Source organism: Danio aesculapii, chromosome 8 (assembly GCF_903798145.1).
Source record: "Danio aesculapii chromosome 8, fDanAes4.1, whole genome shotgun sequence".
NCBI classification, from domain to species: Eukaryota; Metazoa; Chordata; class Actinopteri; order Cypriniformes; family Danionidae; genus Danio; species Danio aesculapii.
Genome location: NC_079442.1, coordinates 10,205,792 through 10,228,313, shown reverse-complemented (window position 1 = coordinate 10,228,313; position 22,522 = coordinate 10,205,792). Strand labels below are relative to the sequence as shown.

General features: G+C 35.0%; 1 protein-coding gene across 1 annotated transcript in view; it reads left to right on the top strand.

The window, feature by feature from the left end:
• Nucleotides 1–22,522, top strand: part of adgra2 (adhesion G protein-coupled receptor A2) — a 138,501-nt gene that overhangs the window by 102,452 nt on the left and 13,527 nt on the right. The window contains exons 6-14 of the mRNA XM_056463153.1: nt 1,195–1,358; nt 8,086–8,299; nt 9,973–10,137; nt 10,222–10,420; nt 14,935–15,084; nt 15,167–15,328; nt 15,846–16,046; nt 21,711–21,900; nt 22,100–22,308. Of these exons, the coding sequence (XP_056319128.1) occupies nt 1,195–1,358; nt 8,086–8,299; nt 9,973–10,137; nt 10,222–10,420; nt 14,935–15,084; nt 15,167–15,328; nt 15,846–16,046; nt 21,711–21,900; nt 22,100–22,308 (1,654 nt within the window). The remainder of the gene's footprint in view (nt 1–1,194; nt 1,359–8,085; nt 8,300–9,972; nt 10,138–10,221; nt 10,421–14,934; nt 15,085–15,166; nt 15,329–15,845; nt 16,047–21,710; nt 21,901–22,099; nt 22,309–22,522) is intronic.

Below are 22,522 nucleotides of genomic sequence, written 5' to 3'. Positions count from 1 at the left end.
CTGTGTGTGTCTGCGCTATGTGTGTGTGTGTGTGTGTGTGTGTGTGTGTCTGCGCTATGTGTTTGTGTATGTGTCTGCGCTATGTGTGTATGCGTGAACTTTGTAATGACATTGTGTGTGACTCCTTGTTGCAACTCCACAAAAAAAATGCATCAAATTCTGATAGTTAAAGTTCTTACTGTAGTATTTCTCACAAACGTTACGTGAGATCTGCTTCCTGAGGCAGCCGAGGCATGTTGCTGACAGGCATGGGGGAACGGTGGGCAGGGAGGACTAGCCTTAAAGGCCCAGTGCAAAAAACAGCAACAACCTTTTCCCAGCTATAATACAGACACTTCAAACAGCTATAATAAATAATCTGATGGGTGTTTTGAGCTGAAACTTTACAGACACATTCTGGGTACACAAAAGACATATAATAAATATGAAAAAAGGGTTAACCTATGTGCCCTTTAATTATTTTTATTTCAAGTAATGCACCCTTCATTAAAAAATCTTTAACTTGTAATATGTGAGCATATTTACTGTACAAAACCTGTCAGTGAACTATGAGGGCAAAACAAATTAAATAAACAAATAAAATAATTAATCGTAATCGGTTTAAAATGTTCAATTAATCAAGATTTTGATTTTAGGTCAAATCGCCCAGCCCCTACTACGTTTCCCTATTTACAAAAAGGGTTGAGAAGAGTCTATAGTTTGCTGGAGGGAGACAGAATAAACAGCTAATTACATCACAACTGACATGAAATTAAATAGGGTGAAATTATGTACATGTATTTCACCAAGATTGAATATTTTCACTAAGACAATTTTATAAGTTTATAACAAACCGATTGCATATTTTCTGAGCTGGCAAACATAGTAGAATCCAAACTAAATACATAACAAATCTGCAAAAACAAACAAACAAACAAACAAACATCTAATGTCACCTTTAAAATGCATGCATATATTGAACTTTGATGTTGATGAAAAACTGAAATGTCACGTGAGTGCGATGAGTTGTATTGCAATAGGATATTTGTATGAAAATGTGAAATGCTTTGTATTTAATAATAATAAATAAAATACAAATATATTTCATGATTAGTTTGTTATGTTACAGCATTTCAAAGAAAGTTATGTATTAATTTATTTTGAAGATAATGCATGCTTGATTTAAATTCTCACATTCAAATTTGATTTTATTAGGAACTTCCATTCTGAGTTCCTGTCGTGTGACTGCGGTCTTCGCTGGGTCCCAGGTTATTTTCGCAGTGGTTCAGCTCGACTGGGGGATGAAACTCTATGTGCGTATCCCAGACGGCTTCAAAATAAACCCCTACGTCTTCTTAGAGAGAGTGACCTCAGCTGTGGTGAGCAAAATAAATATCAGTGTTATAATATCACAATATCATATTTACTATTTATTTTATTTTAAAAATATATATTATTGTCATATGAAGTATGGATTGCATGCATTATTGTTGTTGTTATTATTATTATTATTATTATTTATTTTTATTTTTTATGGAAACGTAAATCATATTTAATATATTATTCATTGTATTATTTTAACTATTAATTTTTTTGTTTTATAATAATAATTATCTGTTGATTATTTATTTATATATTATTTATTTAATATTATTAATATATATATATATATATATATATATATATATATATATATATATATATATATATATATATATATATTTATTTTTTTTTTTTTTTTTTTTATATTAATAATAATAATAATAATAATAATAATAATAATAATAATATGTTTGTAATATTATGATTATGTTTGTTTGTATTTGTTTATTTTTAACTAGACTTTTGTCAGAATTTTTTTATGGTTATGATTATGATATAGATCTTTTGAACTTCTGTGTTTCTTCCCCAAAAAGAAATGCTTAAATTTAGATTTTTTTTTTCATAGTTTATTAGTAACTGCACCTCCTCAGTCTTTGACTATTCTTTGTAGTTTGACTGAAATGCTGCATTGCTCAATCCGTGTCTCTTAGCCAGCTAAGATCAAATATATTGGTTTAATTTCTCTGACTTTTGCTACTAGGGTCTGATTAAGTTTCTCTTAGACTTTCTATTAAACCTCATATGTGCTTTCTATGGAACAAAATCAATGCCAAAAGTATTGAATTAAAAAGCTTGTTGAATAGCACAAACTGAAAAAAATAATACACCGTATTAACAAGTTCTTGCATTTTAATGACTTGAATTGCAGGGTTTGTATTTTTAGGTCCTGAAATTTAACATAGCTGTTTATTTAAGCTGTGAATAGTTCAACTAAAAATATTTCAAACATGTTTTCGTACTTATAAATTCAATAATTCATTTTCAATTTCCAGGATTTACTTACAAAATATTCAATACCCTTTAAAAATACGATGTATAATATTCAAAAGGTAATTTTCAGTTCATTTTATTTCAGTTCAAATATTCGCTTCCATAAATTCAGTGGCTCTAATTCGACTGTTAAAATTCAACATTACATCCGGGAACTGCAGGAAAAGCAATAGATTGAAGATTGAAGATCGCCAGCTGCTTTTCCACCAGCAGGTGGAGATGGAATAATTTAAGATTTTTTACCCAGTAAATAGACGAAAAAAAAGCTAATAAAGGCACAAAAGTAGCATTTAATATTAATATCAGTGTCTTGGACATTATAAGTAATAAAATGAGTATGAGTAAAATAAGTAAATGATCTTTTGGTCATTTATATTTGCCCTTATGTAACAGAAGCCAGTTGGTGATCGCGTAAACCTCACTCCTCGGATTCAGCAACAGATGTTGTTCTGCAGTGCTATTCACAGACTCTTAAATGGGCAGGTGCTCATTTACGCTACGTGGTAGGGATGTGACGGTCGCGGAAATTAGGTTAATAGGTATGATTAATATAATAATGGAAACACTCTTGTGTTATCATGCTTGGCTAAATGTCACGACTTTCACATTTCACATTAATAACTATGCACAGGCCCAGATATCATCTGAAACTTCAGAGGTGTTCCCATCAAATATTGGCAGCCATCCAGCATCTCTCAACCAGTATTTGACGTGCGGTGCTGGCTCTGACCGGCCACCAGAGCTCGCGGCCACTCGTTTGCGTTTGCCGCGTTCAAGCCGCACAGGTATAAAAAAACGCCAAATATTTCATTCATTCATCAATTCATTCATTCTCCTTCGGCTTAGTCTATATTTTAGAGGTCGCCAATCATTTTAAATAATAAAGTTTAAAAAAAAAAAAATATATATATATATATATATATATATATATTTTTTTTTCGTTCATAATATAAAAATAAAGGCGTGCAGTAAGCCTAGGTTACTACATAACAATAAAAACAATTAATCTGGACAAACTAAAGGCACCATGGCAGAACCCCAAAAATTAGAAAAATGAAAGGCAGGCAGAGTGTTAAAAAGAAATACTAATTTAGAACCACGGATGACTTATTCAAGCGCAGTAGCCTAAATAAATGTTATAAAATAATAAGAATAATAACAATAATAATAATAAAATAATAACAACAACAATATTAATTTAAATAATGAAACTATAGCCTACCCCAATCCTGAAAAAAAGCTGCGTTTAAACAGCACAAACACTTCTAATAACCCCTTAATGCTTATGCGATATATTAGACGGTTCTGTATTAATAACTGAAGGCGCTCCTTTAATGCATTTGCTCGCTATGTTAAATTATTTTAAATTACACGTCCCATCCATACCCTACCTTAAATCATACCTGAACACTGTCTTTATCTAACACTATCTGTCCAACAGTTGCAAGTAAACTGTTTTGTGTGACATTCTCATAAAATCTCTCTGGTTTTGAATTTTGTATGATTATTTTATTTCCTTTCTCTTACGTTTATATTCTTTAGCAGCCAGTCAATATTATACTTTACATCTATGGAAGAATGAGTTAATAAAGATAGAGAATGTAACATCATATTCATCAAAAGACGGTTTATGCATTAGAGATGCGCGGTTGGCAGTTTCAGCCGCGGACTCCGCTGATAAACCGCGGATCGGGCGGATGACGTGACGAAAAATAATATTTTAATTAAATTCGGGCGGGTGGCGGGCGGTTGTACCAATCAAATAAAAAAATATGTATAAATTGTTAAATATGATCTGACCATACCTACATCCAAAAAATCGAGCACACTTTGAAATAGTCAAATTTTCATAAGGTAGTAATATGTCTAGTCGAGTCTATGAGCAACAAGTGCTGTGAGCGAGCGCTCCTTCAGTGCAGCCAGGCGCGTTATAGAGGCCAGGCGCTCTCGTCTGAATCCTGACACTGTAGATGCTATTTTATTCCTGCATAGTGCCAAGAAAATTCAAACTAGACCTAAGGTCAGACATATTAAAGCAATTAGCCTATGTTATCTAGACTACGCATAGCCCATGTTTAATATAAACTTTTGAGTTCGGTCAGCTGATAATTTTACGTTCATATTGGTTTAGCCTGTTCTATTCTAGACATGTTGTGTATTAGTTATTTGGCTTCGCTTTTACGTTCTGAGGCTTAAGGTTATTTTGCCAGAATTTCTTTGTCGCAAGCGTAGTATTTCATTATGCTTCAAGTTTGTGGGAATGATCGTAAGTTCATGGGTTATTGTGGCATAGACTTGTCATACAGGCAATTTAGCCTGGTCAGACTTCATGTTCGCTCAAAGAGGGATGGTATATATATATATATATATATATATATATATATATATATATATATATATATATATATATATATATATATATATATATATATATATATATATATATATATAAAACTACGATATATTAACTACGATATGACGTTTTTATTTTTTTTTTCAAACGTTTGCCAAAGCATGCGACTATAGCCTATGCCTACATTAAGATATTTATTTTAATATTTTTTTACTGCCTGTTGTTTCTTTTGGCATATTAAATAGGCATTGTCTGATAGAGATATCAATAGATAGTTCAATAGTTCATCTGTGTCGCAGAATTGGTGTTGTTTCCGATTTCTACAAGCTCAATAACTTCCACAGCAAAAAAATAAATAAAAAATAAAAAAAAAAATAGTCGAAAAACTGTGCCCATTAATTAGATGTGCAAGACAAGCAGATAAGTTTTTGGGGTTGCTATGGACAACTACAAATGTAAACATTATTAGGCTATAATGTAAATGACTTATTATTCTATCTATTTGCTAAAAATAAAGTGAAATAGGCATTTAGTAGTAGGCTACATAGCAGCATGTTGAAATGATGTGTCAAAATGCGTTTTCTATTAGGCTACTATAAAAAAAAAAAAGTACAGTACAGTGCGTTTAATTTAGACTATTTATTTTTGTCCCTGTGCGCCGATCGGAGACGGAGTTCACTGCTGAATTTCGTGTTGGATATTCTGAGAGCTTTATAGGGTGCTTCTCATTTCTTATTTGTGCATCCTCGTTTCCTTTCCTTGCTTTCTTTCCTCGTGTCTTAGCTCCACCCCTCCGGGATGCGAGGGAAGGACGCAAGGAAAAGACTCGAGGACCAAAGACACGTCCTCGTATCGTTTAGCGTCACTTCAAAGCGTCGTCAATTAATGCTGGATTTGGCTTGCACGTTTGGATTAACTACATGTCTACATTAAAGTCATTCTCTATTCTCTAATAATCAATAAAGAAACATTCATTTAATAATAAAAATGAATGAGCCATTCAAATAAAGAGCCCAATCAGCAGATGGCGGGCGGGTGCGGTTTTAAAAATTGGTCAGAAATATTGGTGCGGATGGATGGCGGACGGATGATGAGTTTTGTGATGCGGTTGCGGATGAAATAAGAGCCCATCCGCGCATCTCTAATGTGCATGTAACGCCACTGGTCCGAGCAGGGCGCGAGCTGGCGATACCGGTATGGGAGACAAATGCTGTGAGGAGATTAAAGATAGTAAAGTCTAGATCAGATATGTTGCCAGCCGGAAGTGCGATATGCACATTAATAAAGCAGCATTTTTAATGAAACTGTGTAACAATAATTAATATTTTTACAGTACTGTGATGGTTGGGTTTAGGGTTGGGGTGGAGGTAGACGTTAATAAAATACAATAAATGGGAAATTTTATAAATAATAGAAATAATTGTCATTAACTTCCGGCTGCAAAAGTATCCGATCTAGCAACAACCGACTAAATATTGCAGAACAACATCTGTCGCTGAATCCGAGGAGTGAGGTTTACGAGATCACTAACTGGCTTCTGTTACATAAGGGCAAATATAAATGACCAGAAGAACATTTACTTATTTTACTCATACTCATTTCATTACTTATAATGTCCAAGACACTGATATTAATATTAAATGCTACTTTTGTGCCTTGATTAGCCTTTTTCTCGTCTATTTACTGGGTAAAAAATCTTAAATTATTCCATCTCCACCTGCTGGTGGAAAAGCAGCTGGCGATCTTCAATCTGCAATCTATTGCTTTTCCTGCAGTTCCCGGATGTAATGTTGAATTTTAACAGTCGAATTAGAGCCACTGAATTTATGGAAGCGAATATTTGAACTGAAATAAAATGAACTGAAAATTACCTTTTGAATATTATACATCGTATTTTTAAAGGGTATTGAATATTTTGTAAGTGAATCCTGGAAATTGAAAATGAATTATTGAATTTATAAGTACGAAAACATGTTTGAAATATTTTTAGTTGAACTATTCACAGCTTAAATAAACAGCTATGTTAAATTTCAGGACCTAAAAATACAAACCCTGCAATTCAAGTCATTAAAATGCAAGAACTTGTTAATACGGTGTATTATTTTTTTCAGTTTGTGCTATTCAACAAGCTTTTTAATTCAATACTTTTGGCATTGATTTTGTTCCATAGCTTTCGACATATGCTACATTTTTCCATATCTTGGGCCTCAAACCGAGGCTCCTGTTACTGTTTTAATGTCAGCTCTTTTCGCCATCTCTTCCTCTGCTGCCCTTAAACATATTTATGTTGGCCAGAAGTGAATAGCTGTGACCGACTAGAAGAGATCCCTCTGTGGCTCTCGAGTAATGAATACATATCCTCAACCCTCCACAAGAGGCTGATTCACCCAGGCTGCTTCACTAGCAAAGCTGATTTTGAATTAGATGTCAAAAGAACACCCAAAGAACTTTATTATGCCTCCTACCTGTATATGACAGAGCATGAGATTGAATTTCTCACGTCTAACAGTGCAGTATGTATGGATTGAAGATGAACACACATAGTAAAAAAGTAAATCAAATTTGTACATTTTCATCCATGAACTACTAAAAGCTTAATATCATTGCATGCAATATCTACAATGAAGAAAAGGGCCAGTATCAGAATATCAGGAGTCCATGTGAGAATCCACCAGGAGTATCACATGCACTTGACTGAGCATTACATGGACATGGTTTAGTTAGGACAGATTCTACAGATTTTTTAAAAACATTATTGTTCAAAGATTTGGGCTTATACACACAAACGCTGCACCTATATGATCAAGAATTGTAAAACAATATTACAGTTAAATATAACTTTTTTTCTATTTTATTATATATGGATGTGCAATTTTAATGAAGTTATTTTATAATTTGTAAAATCATATGTTTTACTGCCACTCTATCTATATAAACTGCATCAAGTTAAAATTATAATCTACAAAAGGACAAAGAGATTTAAAATAAACATTTATTTTGCTATAATTTTTGAATACTATATCTATATACAAATACAGACAATACAACAGACACTATTTAATGTGTTCCTCATGATTTTTATTGTTTGTGTTTTTTTTTTTGTTTGTTTGTTTGTTTGTTTTTTTGCAACACATTTAAAAAAAAACTTGGAAGAGTAAAGAATTTATCACTTTGTAATGTTGCCATTTCTTTTCACAACACTTAAAAGACGTTTAGAAATTGAAGACATCAAGTGATGAAGTGTTTCAGGGCAGTGGAGTCTTAGTTGCCTTCAAAATGTGCCACATATTCTGTCGGGACTGCCGACAGCCCAGGACTTTGTAATGTGTTTGTTTTTCTGTGAATCTCATGTTTATATTTCAATGATTTTTGCTTTTTAGAGGGTCCACTGGAACTGCACACATTGTCGTTATTACCCTCACAGCGGCAGGTTGTTTTTAAGGGGGACAGGCTGCCTTTCCATTGCACTGCCTCTCTGGTTGACAAAATTACTGCCCTTCACTGGCGACAAAACGGTCAGCCTGTTACCAGTGACCCTAGCAAGGGGATTCATCTGGAGGAGAGCGTACAACATGACTGCACATTCATCACTAGGTAACACGTACAGAATTTAAACAGTTTAGTTATAATATACAATACTGAATTATTACACATTGGGAAAGTTGTCTCTGCTACTCAAAAAATAATATATTATAAATAAATAAAAAAGAGTGATGTTGTGAAATATTCTTAAGTTTGAACTTAAAATTTACAGTTTAAAAAATTCTGTTAATTAAATAATTGATAAGAGTTTCTATATTTTGTGATTAAATGGTGTTTTCTTTTTTATTTTACAGTTATGAATTGCATTATGTTGATTTTTAGTAGTTTAAAATTATTATTTTGTATAATAAATATGATTTATAGCATTAAAAATATAAATTTAAAGAAAGATTTCTGGCAGTTTATTACCAGGCTTTTGTACCGTAATTTACAACACCAACCAAGGCAATGTATCACCTCAAACTATTAAAAAATGTTGATAAAAACTTTTCAACATCAGAAATATAAAAACCCAGGAGGAAAGTATTTATTTGACAAAAAATTAAATAAAAAAACCACCATCCATAGCTTAATTCAGGACGATATAGATCTAGCTAGGACTACCATGGACAAAGGAAGCAGTGGAGCTTGCTTATATGGAGTGTCCTGCTTATATATTCCTCATGCAGAGTGATGTGGCTTTGGGTCTTCCTAGTAGAACTAGCAAAGAAACTTGAATTTAGTTTTTTTAAATAAAAAAAATAAAAACTTATTATTTTTCTGTTCAATATTTATACAGTTAGTGTGAATGTGCTAGTGACAAGGCATGAAAAAAAGACTTAGGGGATAAAATGAGATTGACTTATAGTTTAAAAGGGGATAAACCATTAATGACAGCAATAGAAATTGTTGGGAAAATAACATTGGAATAAAAACCTACACTTTACTTTATTGTTGCCTTTAGACCAGAGATGCCCAAACTAGGGCCCGCGGGCCAAAGTTGACCCATGCTAACCTTTGATTTGGCCATCCTTTCTGAAAAGAAAGGGAGAATGATGGGGATGGTTTAGAGATTGTTTAATGCAACCTTTTGTTTATTTTATTGTGAAACTACAAAAAAGAGCTAACTGAAATTAAATATTTCAATTTAAATACTGTAACTTAGTTTGAAATGTATATACTGTCACCCGAAGAATAGAGGACAATGGAGAGACTTTGGTGAGCAAATCAAGGCAAAGACAGATTCTGATTGAACTCCACTGTATTATAAATGTGATTGTTTATGTTTTTATTTCAGTAAGTTTATTGCAATCAGTTAATATGATTCAAAGTGATGTTTTTTATGTATATTTTAAATATTTTTACATAAATTAGGAAATTACCCATGGCAACTTTAATGTTAAATAGTTTGATATATTTATTTTCGGCCTATGGCTCTCAATGATGTTTGGTTTTTGGCACTTCATACGAAAAAGTTTGAGCAGCCCTGCTTTAGACATTCTTGACTATTAACAATACTGAGACTACATATCAACAACTTTATTTTAATTTGAGTAGTAATTTTTACTAGTTCCACTTTAAGGCTGCAAAATGACTCACAACAGGATCACAGTATGGCATAATCATATAACAAATGTTGTAAGTCAATTCCTTAATATATGTGCAGCTGTTTTTCGACCATACTGTTCATGCTGAGCAACAGTACACTTTAATAATAACAACGTATGGTTCTGTTTATTTTTTAGTGAACTAATCCTGTCAAACGTCCATGTTGAGGCAAGCGGTGAGTGGGAGTGTGTGGTGTCTACAGGCCGTGGGAACACCTCGTGCAGTGTGGAGATAGTGGTGCTGGAGAACAGCGCCTCCTTCTGTCCGGAGCAGAGAGTGAACAACAATCGAGGGGAGTTCAGGTAAGGGAGATGTCCTAATGCTTTATCTGTAGCCTATTAAGAATGCTCAACAAATGAATGAACTGTCTTCTGTTTGGTCTTCAGGTGGCCTAGAACTCTAGCCGGCATCACCTCCTACCAGCACTGTCTGCAGCTACGCTACCCCTCCCTAACTTTAGGTGGTGGTATAGAGCAGAAGAAGGCTTCACGAAACTGTGACCGGTCTGGACGCTGGGAGGAGGCAGACTACTCTCAGTGCCTTTATACCAATGACATCACACGCATCCTACACACGTTCATACTGGTTAGTGCAAAGTTACATATTCTTAAATGCTGCAAGCTCTCAGTGGTATGCACTTTAGCTTTCTTTCAGAAACAGTGCTCATTATGAAAATAAGATTTGAAATTGACTTCACATAACGGCTTAGCTCTTAAATTTAAATGGATTATTGTTTATGATGTACAGTATACGAAATGAAAGCAGCTGAAAGCTTTTTTGATTCACTTAAATTTTTATTTATCTTTGAAACATAGTATGTATTGATTTAAAATGCACCTTTTATTTAACAAAGTGCACATTTTTAGGTGTACTTAAGTATGTTAGATTATTTATAATATTATTTATTTGTTTATTTATTTGCTTATTTGACGATTGATTGATTGTTTGTTTGTTTTGTTTTATTATTCTTTAATCTGTATACTTAATTTATACTTATTAAATTTCTAAATTCCTAAAATATACCTACTGCACTTGTGACCGTACATGAAGCAGAGAGCGAAAGCGTGCCCACGGCCGCATGTGCGGCTGAGTGCTGTCTGATTGTGCATGTCCGGCTGAGATTGCATCACTCTGAATGCGCATGTGCGGCTGAGATTGCACCGGTCTGAGATTGCATCATGTCTGCAGCCAGACCCTTCTCTAAATTACACCTACAGTTGAAGTCAGAATTATTAGCCCCCTTTTATTTTTTTTATTTTTTAAATGTTTCCCAAATAATGGTTAACAGAGCAAGGAAATTTTTACAGTATGTTTTATAATATTTTTTTCTTCTGGAGAAAGTCTTATGTGTTTTATTTTGGCTAGAATAAAAGCAGTTTTTAATTAATTAAACCCCATTTTAAGGACGAAATTATTAGCCCCTTTGAGCTATATTTTTTCTCGATAGTCTACAGAACCTAGTTAAGCCTATTTATGTCACTTTAAGCTGTATAGAAGTGTCTTGAAAAATATCTAGTAAAATATTATTTACTGTCATCTTGGCAAAGATAAAATAAATCAGTTATTAGAAATGAGTAATTAAAACTATTATGTTTAGAAATGTGCTGAAAAAAACTTCTCTCATTTAAACAAAAATTGGGGAAAAAAATAAACGGGGGCTAATAATTCTGACTTCAACCGTATAAGAACACAGGCATGGCTTAATATATAATGAGCCATATAGTTTACTGATTTTGCTGATAATTGATGCTGATACAGTAAATAGATATAATATTTTACATCTATTTATATTTATATCCTGCAACCTTAAATAGTTTTTATAATTTTGCTGATAAATGATGCTGATACAGTAAATAGATACAATCTTTTATATCTATTTATATTTATATCCAGCAATATATCTCATTTCTCAATATCTCATTTCTTGCACATATTTATTTATTTATTTATTTTATAAATTTATTTGTATTTGTATTTTTCTCTGTAACTGATATGATTTAAAATGTAGGTAACCACAATACTAAGGCAAAACATATTTAAGTAAAGTAAAATGACAGATTTTATACTCTTCTCTAAAAAGTACAAATTCACAAAAAAACTACTTAATTATATCAACACAGGTAAATGTAATTTGTTAATTTCCACCTCAAAATGCATGGTGTAAAGCACACTGTGCAGGTGCACTCAGGCTGTGCTAGAATCTACTTTTGCTAGTTTAACAACATCAACAGTAAGCGCGCTCAGTGTACAGTCTAAAGAGTTGTCACTATTCCATTTAAGAGCCAGTTGTGCCATGGTGCTCTTTACATGAGATAATTTGCATGTGAAAACATAGAATGCTTCCCCAGAGAGGAAACAGTTTTGTTTGTGCACAAATTTAAACAACACAGGCTCATTGTAAATACGTACCCCCATCTACATTTCTGGAGAGCTCGAATTATGTAGCCAGAGGTACGTATGGCTGCATTTTGTCTTTAAAACATACGCTACTGGGTGGTATAATGCTACTGCTGGCTTCTGTTCCTTTTCGCGCTACCAGCTGACCGCTTACCCCCATGTGGACGGCTTTTCCGCTGTTACCAGTTTGCCCAGTGGCAGGCCATGTATCCTTGTGGACTTGGGAGGCGGAGTGAAGTTGACCATCACAACAGGGTTCTAGTCTGGCAAAGAACGGTTCCAGAAAGCACTTAAAGCAAAAACAAAAGCTTTAAAAAAATAAAATAAACAAGTAAATAACAGGGTGAGAACGTAGTAAGATCTGAAAAGTGGTAAAAATCAGGCGTGGTAAGATCTGAGGGCTTTTTTTCTGGATTGCTTTTGAAAACACTATCAGTTAGGTTTAGGGTCAGGGTATCGATTGATCGGTCAGTCAGTCGACAGCGGCCTCTGGTGGATTTACGCAAGAAGAGCAGGTGTGAATGGTAGTCACGAGAAAAATTTGAGATCTCAAAAAGTGTACACAGCGGCCTCTGGTGGATTCGTGAAAACAATACCTCCTGGCATGTATTTTTTGCTCTCCAGAAATGTATATAGGGGTACTTATCCACTATAAGCCTTGGTTGAATTTAAAGCGTCTATGGTTCTAAAAACAATTGTATTGTTGATTATTGAAATTGTTGAATTTTTTTCTTAACATGTAGCAAGATGTAGCCCATTGTTATTTTCTCTGTTCTTTATAGTGAAGACTTGTGAAACCTGTCTTTACAGTTACAGATTTTAAACAACGCAATCTCATGGCTATTTGTAACTTTTTGATTTAGTGGCTAATTGGTATTAATTCGTACAATTTAGTATGATTTGCTCATCACCCAATGATGGTTGAGTATAGGGGTGGTGCTGGGTGCTACGCCTCCTCTTTAAAATTGTGCAGTTTTGTATGACTGAGCTCGTATGAATTCGTGCGAATTAGCCACTAAACGGACAAAACGTAAAATACTTACATTTTCTCGTGAGATCAGGCTTGTTTTAAACTAGACTGATGACATTTGCTCATCAACTCTGTCCATCAATCATCTCTGAACACATTGTCTGTTGTCTATATAAGACAATCAAACCAAGCCAGGAGTAAGCACATGCACCCCACTCAGCAGGGTGTACTAAGGAAGGCAGGATTCTGATAATTTAATTTGCTGTCACCAGTCTTGGGTACGCTCAAGATTTTTGCTGCTTGTTCAATTTACTTATTAAAAATGAGCTGAAACAACACAATTCTTGAGATTTTGGGACAACTTAGTTGCTTTATGTTCAGTCGACTTAATCATTAATAGTTAACTTAATCAATTTTGAGGGATAACATGAATGAATTGTGCATTTTTTTTTTTTTTTGCAGATCCTCAAAAGCATTTCCACAACCATTTTTGTAAATGTATTATATATCAACCACGTTCCTGGACAACGAACCCTAAACGTCTCTTTATCACACACATCAGATTCATATTAGCCCATCAGAGGTCTCATTTATAAATGTGGTGTACACCTAAAACTGTGGTGGAAATGTGCGTATATAACTTCCCGTACAAATGTTGAGATCTATATACATGGTTGTAAGTCAATTTTAAGTAAACATGTTTAACTTAAACATTGACTTAAATGAATCACTTTAAATAATCATATGCCATAATAATTAATAAATTAATTAAAATGTATTCTGGTGTATGTTCAATTTTAGGAAGGTTTCGACACTAATTTTATAAATCAGACCCAAGCTCATTAGCAGAGACTCAGGGACCTGAAATGGTTGCAATGTGTAGTTCAAATGTGGGCTTCAGGAACATGGTTGAGAGCAACAGATATAGATGAATCACAATAATTAACATTTTAGATCCAAAACAACAAATTCAACTGAAAGGTGACACTTTTGAGATGCTGTATTTATTTCACATTATGTTGTTAGATGATCAAGTTGGGTGAAAAGATGAGAACACACTCTACATGTATTCGAGATTGTCTCAGCATTTTCAGCGGTTTATATTGTCATTTTGCATCAACAGTATGCTGTAAAAATATCTGTAAATTAGCTTTTTTCTGTATTTTGTGATTCATGTTTTTATTTTTCCCTGTTTATTTATGCTTTCGAATTGCATTATGAGTCCTTAATCTTTCTTCCAACAACTTTTAACCTTGGAAAGTTCGAACAAGTGACTTTTCTTAACATTTTTAATGGTATAAAGTGATATATTGCCTGCATTATATTATTTCAAACTTCTAAAATGTCAAAAAAAGTGATTTTGTTAAACTGTAAAGTTAATTTTTTTTTATCAAATGCTGACAGAGCACAGATCAAGGTCTCATAATGCAATTCACAACTGTAAATGAATGGAAAACACTTTACTCTAAGAAATGCTGAGTTATTTAAACCAAAATTTGGTAAAATATAGACTAACCCAAACATAAATTCATTAAATTTGGTCCTTTTAATTTAATTAGAAAATAAATAAACTAGCAGTTGGGTTAGTCCCTATTACACCCAGAACTGGGTTGAAATTACTTGCCATTTTTAATGTGTTGTGAATCACAAAATACAAAAATGTTAATTAACAGATGCTTTTTTACAGTGTATTGTTACACAAATTTTGGTTAATTTTGTCTTTCTTGCTCAGATGCCCATCAATGCCTCCAATGCCGTGACTCTGGCTCACCAGGTGCGATCATACACTCTGGAGGCTGCTGGTTTCACTGACACAGTGGATGTTCTGTATGTGGCTCAGATGATGCACAAATTAATAGACTATGTGACAGAAATGCGTGAGGTTAGTAGAGTTAGTGAAGTTTGTGGATGTATTGCACTGTATATTTGTGTACTAATATATACATTGTGCTCCTTCATCACAGCTGTCCGAGGTGCTGGTTGAAATGGGGAGTAACCTGATGCAGGTAGATGATCAGATCCTGGCTCGGGCGCAGAGAGAGGAAAGAGCCTGCAGTTCAATCGTCTACACTCTGGAGACTCTTGCTTGGCCTCAGTTGCATTCTCATGCCCAGGACCTGTCCAGAGTATGTTTTTAATCATGCCATGTTATGTCAGTTAATGCTTTTAACCAGCAAGAGCGCATAAAACTTATCAGTGTCAGTGAAGACTTTTACATTGATACAGAAGATTTTTTTCCAACTAAATGCTGTTTCGTTAAATGTTCTATTTATTAAAGAATCCCCCACAAGAAAGTGTTTTTATCCATTTTGGGGTAATTTTGAATCTTAATTTGGCCACAATTTTCTCTGTGTTTCAGCAAATTGAATGATTTTTGGTGACAAATTTTATTTTGCTTCAACAATTCACTCTTGGCAAATGTACTTATATTATGTTTGTGGCTGTTTTGGGGCAACGACTTCCATTATAATGATTTATAATCATGCATTCTTCGTTGTTGCTGGTTTTCCAGAGGTCAAATTCGTAATTTTACTGTCAATTTGAACAGTACACTATGGTTAAACCAAAATATTAGACAGCAACAAAGACAATATCAATTTATTTTGAGCACCAAATCAGGACATGTTCTCTCTTTTGTTTAAGAATTCTCGTAACATTGTGATGGAGGCTCACCTGATTCGTCCTGCTCACTTTACTGGCATAAGCTGCACGGTTTATCAGAGACGAGAGGGGGCAGCTGGGAGCCAGGTGCATGATGGGGCTGAGCTTTCACTTGAGCAGCAACTAAGATTTCGCTGCACTACAGGAACACACAACACCTCACTGAATGCTTTCCATCTCAAGGTTTGTCATGGTTTGTGTGCTAGTTTGTAGTCTTGGTGCTGTCAGATGTTACGCATAAGAACTACACTTAATCTTACTGGATCCACATCCAGATAGCATACGAATGTGGGCCACTTTAGGCAGTTATGCGGCACGGGTGGTATTCCTTTGGCCCAGACAAAATGAATGTGAGCCTGAAGTGACCCACCTGTACAATCTCAAAGGGGGGCCAAAGATTCAAATTCATATATGGGCCATTTAAGGCAAAGATTTGGCATTTATGGCTAAATGTAATCTGAATGTGAACCTAATTTGCCCCATGTGGAAAATGGTAAATTTGGCCCAAATGATGGACAAATGTGGGCCATCGTTGGCAAAAATGTTGGCATAGTCATTTAAGGGTAATCTGTGTCTAAACCTAAAGTGGCTCACATGTAGAAGAGCAAATCTGGCCCAGTTATCTTAAAACATTTGTGGGCCACTTTTGTCAAATATTCGGCACAGTAAACTGGCTAATGCAGCCGTTAGCCTTTAGTGGCCCAGAGAAAATATGGCAAATGTGGCCCAGTTATCTTAAAACATATGTGGGCCACTTTTGGAAAATATTAGGCACAGTAAACTCTGGCTAATGTGGATTTGAGCCTATAGTGGCCAAGAGAAGATATGGCAAATGTGGCCCAGTTATTCTAAAACAAATGTGGGCCACTTTTGGCAAATATTTGGCCCAGTTAGCTCTGGCTAATGTGGCTGTGAGCCTAAAGCGGCCCAGTGAAGGTATGGCAAATGTGGCCCAGTTATCTTAAAACATGTGGACCACATAGAAGTCACCATCATGGAGAAAAGTTTTTACTTTAGTTGGGCTCATAGCCCTGAACCTCTTAATATAAATTTTCTTTTGGGCTGCTGTAACTTTTAAGAACTTTGCTTGAAAAGTTTATCCATTACAGCAAACAAGCCAAGTTAAAAAAAAACAAAACAACAATAAAATTAAGTGAGGCACAGCCAGTGATGAAATTATATAATTCACTGATGTTATCCAATGTTTAATCCATTATTAGAAGTAACATAATAACATGCTTGCACATGCCACAGAATTATGGTTTATAAGCTAAAAAAAAATCTATGGTTCAACTTCTGCTCACAGAGACATCAATAATCAGCGTATGAACCTCAACAACGGTGACAATCAACAAAATTAACAAAACTCATAAACATCACAAAAAGGATACTAAAAGTGACAGAATCAACAACGTCAACATAAACAGCACCATATGAATTTTGCTAGCTGGGCATGTGTGGTGTTGTTCAAATCAAACCTCCCCAAAATCTATTGGCAGATAATATTATTCCACAATATTAGAGAATTTTGAATTTAAAAACCTGGAATATTAAAGTCCATGCAAGTTCCCGAATGTAATGTCGAATTTGAACCACTGAATTTATGGAAGCAAGTTTTTGAACTGAGATAAAATGAACTGAAAATTGTCTTTTAAATATTATACCTCATGTTTTTAAACAGAACTGAATATTTTGAAAGTGAACTCTGGAAGGTGAATATGACAAATTGAATTCAAGCATGAAAATGTGTGTGAACTATTTTTAGTTTAAATATAAACAGCTTAAGGGCGACACGGTGACACAGTGGTTTGAGCCTCGGCTGGGTCAGTTGGCATTTCTGTGTGGAGTTTGCATGTTCTCACCGTGTTTGCGTGGGTTTCCTCCGGATACTCCGGTTTCCCCCACAAGTCCAAAGACATGTGCTATAGGTGAATTGGGTAAGCTAAATTAGATGTAGTATATGTGTGATTGAGAGTGTATGGGTGGTTCCCAGCGATGGGTTGAAGCTGAAAGGGCATCCGCTGCGTAAAACATAAGCTGGAAGAGTTGGCGGTTCATTCTGCTGTGACGACCCCAGATTCATAAAGGGACTAAGCCGAAAAGGAAATGATGAGAAATAAACAGCTTAAATAAAGAGCTATGTTAAATCTCAGGACCTAAAAATACAAACCCTGGCAACTCAAGACATTTAAACGCATGCACTTGTTAATTCAATGCATTATTTTTTTCAGGTAGTGCTTTTTTCGAATTTTTATTTAAAATACTTTGGGAATTTATTTTGTTCCATACTCAAGTCTGTTAAAATAACAATAAAAGAAACTTTCAAAAAGTGCATTTTTGTAATAATTAGAGATCGATGCTGGAGTATCTACAGTATATATCGATACTGGGAAGCTTTTAATTTGGTATCGATTTTTTTTTTTTAAGTATTGATATTTTAACTGTATTTTAATAATTTCTGCATAACTAAATGTTTTAGCGTTGTGTACAAGATTATCGGTTACAGGATTGTCGGTTACGCTTTTTATAAGATGTTACACCGATCAATCTGCGTGAGCGATCATGTGCCTTACAGCTAACTTACTTAAAGGGCACATAGTTTAGCTCTTTTTTATGATTTAATATTAATATTATGGTTCTTCTGAGTGTGCCAGTTTAGGTTCAGTTTAAAACACAATTCAGAATTTTTTATTATAATGTGTTAAAAAGTGTCATGTTGGGGGCGTGTCCACAGCTCGCTGATTTAGGGGTCTGTTGCTTCACATCTAGATTAGTTTCGGCTTCCCGCCCAATGTAACAAGGGGGCGGAGCCATGAGCTCACCCGCTCTGTGTTTGGGAAGACTGAGAGAAGGAGCAGGAGTGAGAGGCTCAGCAATCAGTTGTACATATACGACTCGGACACAGACCAAGCAGAGAGTACAAAATCGTTTGTGTCTTTGTATAGTTTTACAGCCAACTGTGTGCTAGTTTCAAGTACCGAGCTTGTACACCGAGACTAATAACCACACACACTGAATTAACTTTGACTGAGGCACGGGATGCGTCGCTCGAAGCCGCGACACGGCACACCAGACACTCTCTGTTGCGTGGCAGAAACATGAAGTGTCCCGAATCATCGCGCCGTTGTGTGTACCCTGATAGAAACCTATGTCTAGAATTATAAAACGCATGGCACCGCGTCAGGTACAGCAGCACCTAGTTAAGATTACAGGGAGCTTCTGTGATCACGAGAAATGCAAACAGCTGAAGTATAAGGTAGACTCAATGAGAAGTACACATGTTTGCAAACCTACCTAAAGCTACAACCAATAATTCAGATTAGAGCGATAATGTGGAGAATATTGATCTTGTGTTGAGCCCAATGAGCCTTGCATCTAAAAATAGATCAAGGGTGTTCCTTTAGTAATATCGCTTTGACTCACGCTGAAAATGGCGGACGTGAATCAACAAACTGAGGATATGATGATGCGCCTGTCAATCAATATTGGGGGGGCGGGGGGACCGCACTCCGACGTAAAGTTGCGGTCGATCTGAAAACCGCTCTAATTGGTCCACCGTTTTTTATGTTGTTAAATTAAAAAAAAGGTGAATATGACAAATTGAATTCAAGCATGAAAATGTGTTTGAAGTATTTTTAGTTTAAATATAAACAGCTTAAGGGTGACACGGTGACACAGTGGGTAGCACGATCGCCTCACAGCAAAAAGGTCACTGGTTTGAGCCTCGGCTGGGTCAGTTGGCATTTCTGTGTGGAGTTTGCATGTTCTCACCGTGTTTGCGTGGGTTTCCTCCGGGTACTCCGGTTTCCCCCACAAGTCCAGAGACATGTGCTATAGGTGAATTGGGTAAACTAAATTAGATGTAGTATATTTGTGATTGAGAGTGTATGGGTGGTTCCCAGCGATGGGTTGCAGCTGAAAGGGCATCCGCTGCGTAAAACATAGGCTGGAAGAGTAGGCGGTTCATTCTGCTGTGACGACCCTAGATTAATAAAGGGACTAAGCCGAAAAGGAAATGATGAGAAATAAACAGCTTAAATAAAGAGCTATGTTAAATCTCAGGACCTAAAAATACAAACCTTGGCAACTCAAGACATTTTAGAGCGATAGATGTGGAGAATATTGATCTTGTGTTGAGCCCAATGAGCCTTGCATCTAAAAATAGATCAAGGGTGTTCCTTTAGTGATATCGCTTCGACTTACGCTGAAAATGCCGGACATGAATCAACAAACTGAGGATATGATGACGCGCCTGTCAATCAATATTGGTGGGCGGGGGGACCGCACTCCTACGTAAAGTTGCGGTCAATCTGAAAACCGCTCTAATTGGTCCACCGTTTTTTATGTTGTTAAATTGTGCTTATATCGCCCCAATATGACGGTCTATACACCATACATGCACATATGTCTGTCCAAACAGCTTGAAAAGTAGATTTTTTACCATAGGTGCCCTTTAACACACGCAAATTGCACACTTCTGCATAACAGAATGGCACGATGGACAAGTACTCAATGCACTCTCTTACATGTAATGATCTTTTTTACTAAATGAATATTATTTAGAAAAATCACATTAACATTACAAATAATAAGTGGGATCCGTATCATAAAAATCTTAATAAAAAGTATCGTAGCGGATCACATTCAAAAATTGTGATATTACCTGTCCCTACTAATAATGCAGTAACACTTTATTTTAATGGTCTATTTGAGTATTAGTAGACTGTCTGCTTAATATCTGTTGATATGCTTCTTCAACAGACATTTAACTGACTATAAGAAACTTTGCAAATACATGTCAACTTAACACTAACCCTAACCTAACAGTCTACTTTCAATCTAATGAGAATTAGTTGGCATGTAGATGCATTGTAACTTAAATTCAACAAACGGACCATCAAAATAAAGTGTGACCAATAACTCTGATCAAAGCATTTTTAAAAGTACATTAATTCATTGGTTTAATGATATTTGGTATTACTATAAATTACACTTCTTGACTAACCTACTAAAGTAATGTAATATGTAATGTACAGTGCCTATAGAAAGTCATAATACCCTGTCAAAATCTATATCTTTATTCACATTGCACGTTGCTTTCAAAAGACCTTCTGGATAAAGTTATAGAAAGGCACAGGTTAGGAAAAGGCTACAAAAACATTTCAAAGGCTGGAAAAATTATTTGGAATGTGATTGTATTTCAGGCTGTATAATAAATTAATTATTTCAAATTGATTATTTATATACACTGTACTTTTGAATTAAGCTTTTTGCTTTTACCCATTTGTACTAAATTACTACTAACGTCATTACAAATTTACAATTTTAAAATATTTTTAAAAATTACATACAAGCTTGAGTTGAAATTTTAGCATGATTTAGCACAAACCCTTGTCAGAACATTCAGCAACATACTTCAACCAAGAACAGAAGATTACAGTAATCACAGAAATTAGAGTAGATGAAAAAAGCCGTATAAGTGAATCTACTGCAATTGCATTTCATATAAATGTAGATTACAATGCATTTACTTGCAATTATTTTATATGCGGTTGTCTATTAATATCACACTATATAGTAGAAATTGTTTTTAAAAGCAGGCTAAAATCTACCTTTATTCAGAAGATATGTTCTCAAGTCAGTAAGAGAAACAACTGCTCTACTTAATGGAATTAATCACAATTATCATTATCTATGATATTGCCCACAGTTAAAAGGCTTTATAAAATAGAAGTCATATGATTATGGAAAAGTATCTGAAACACATTGCCTCAAGTGGCTTTTTGCTTTAATTAATGTGTTTGGCAGGCTCTCACTTTGTCATTTTTTGTGTATTTCTCTTTCTAGAATGCAGTGGCTCTTGCTACAGTGTCTCTCCCTGCAACTCTTTTCCCGCCAAATGCTCCTCCTGACTGTAAACTTCAGTTTATTGCATTCCGCAATGGGAGATTCTTCCCATTTATCAGCAATTTCACCGGACATTCGGACCTTGCCCGCAGAAGAGGCATCAGCACACCAGTTATCTACGCTGGCCTTGGTGGGTTACCTTCAGCTCAAACATTAAAGGGATTGCAAACATTGATGCATTTTTTAACAATGAGTACTTGTGTACTAATAGTGTACATGCATTTTAATAGAGGGCATAATTCATCCTTGGACTTATAAAATATAAAATTCTAAAATTTTGCAACATCCTCTCCTCTAAAATTCTTTCTCTAAATTTCTCTCACTTTCAGATGGATGCAGCATGTGGAATCAATCAGATCCCATTATAGTTTCGCTACGACACACGTCACCTGGAAATGACCCTGTCGCCGCCCACTGGAGCTCGAAGGCATTGGGGAGTCATGGAAGTTGGAGTCTTGATGGCTGTCAGCTAATTCATAGTGATGTGTCTATCTCTACACTGCGCTGCTCTGTACTGAGCAATTACGCTGTGCTTCAGGTAATGCTGTGACACCGCTACATTTCTGATTTCAAAATCCATTGCACACAGCTTTGTGATAAAATAAATCCAATATGTCCAACATAATTTAATAGATAAAACAGTGAGTCAGGTAACAACAGAGTTGAGGATCCATGTGCAGTTTATTAAAAATTGTCAGGCAGGCAATGGTCAACAGCTACAAACCGTATCATAATGGTATTCTAGAAGCATA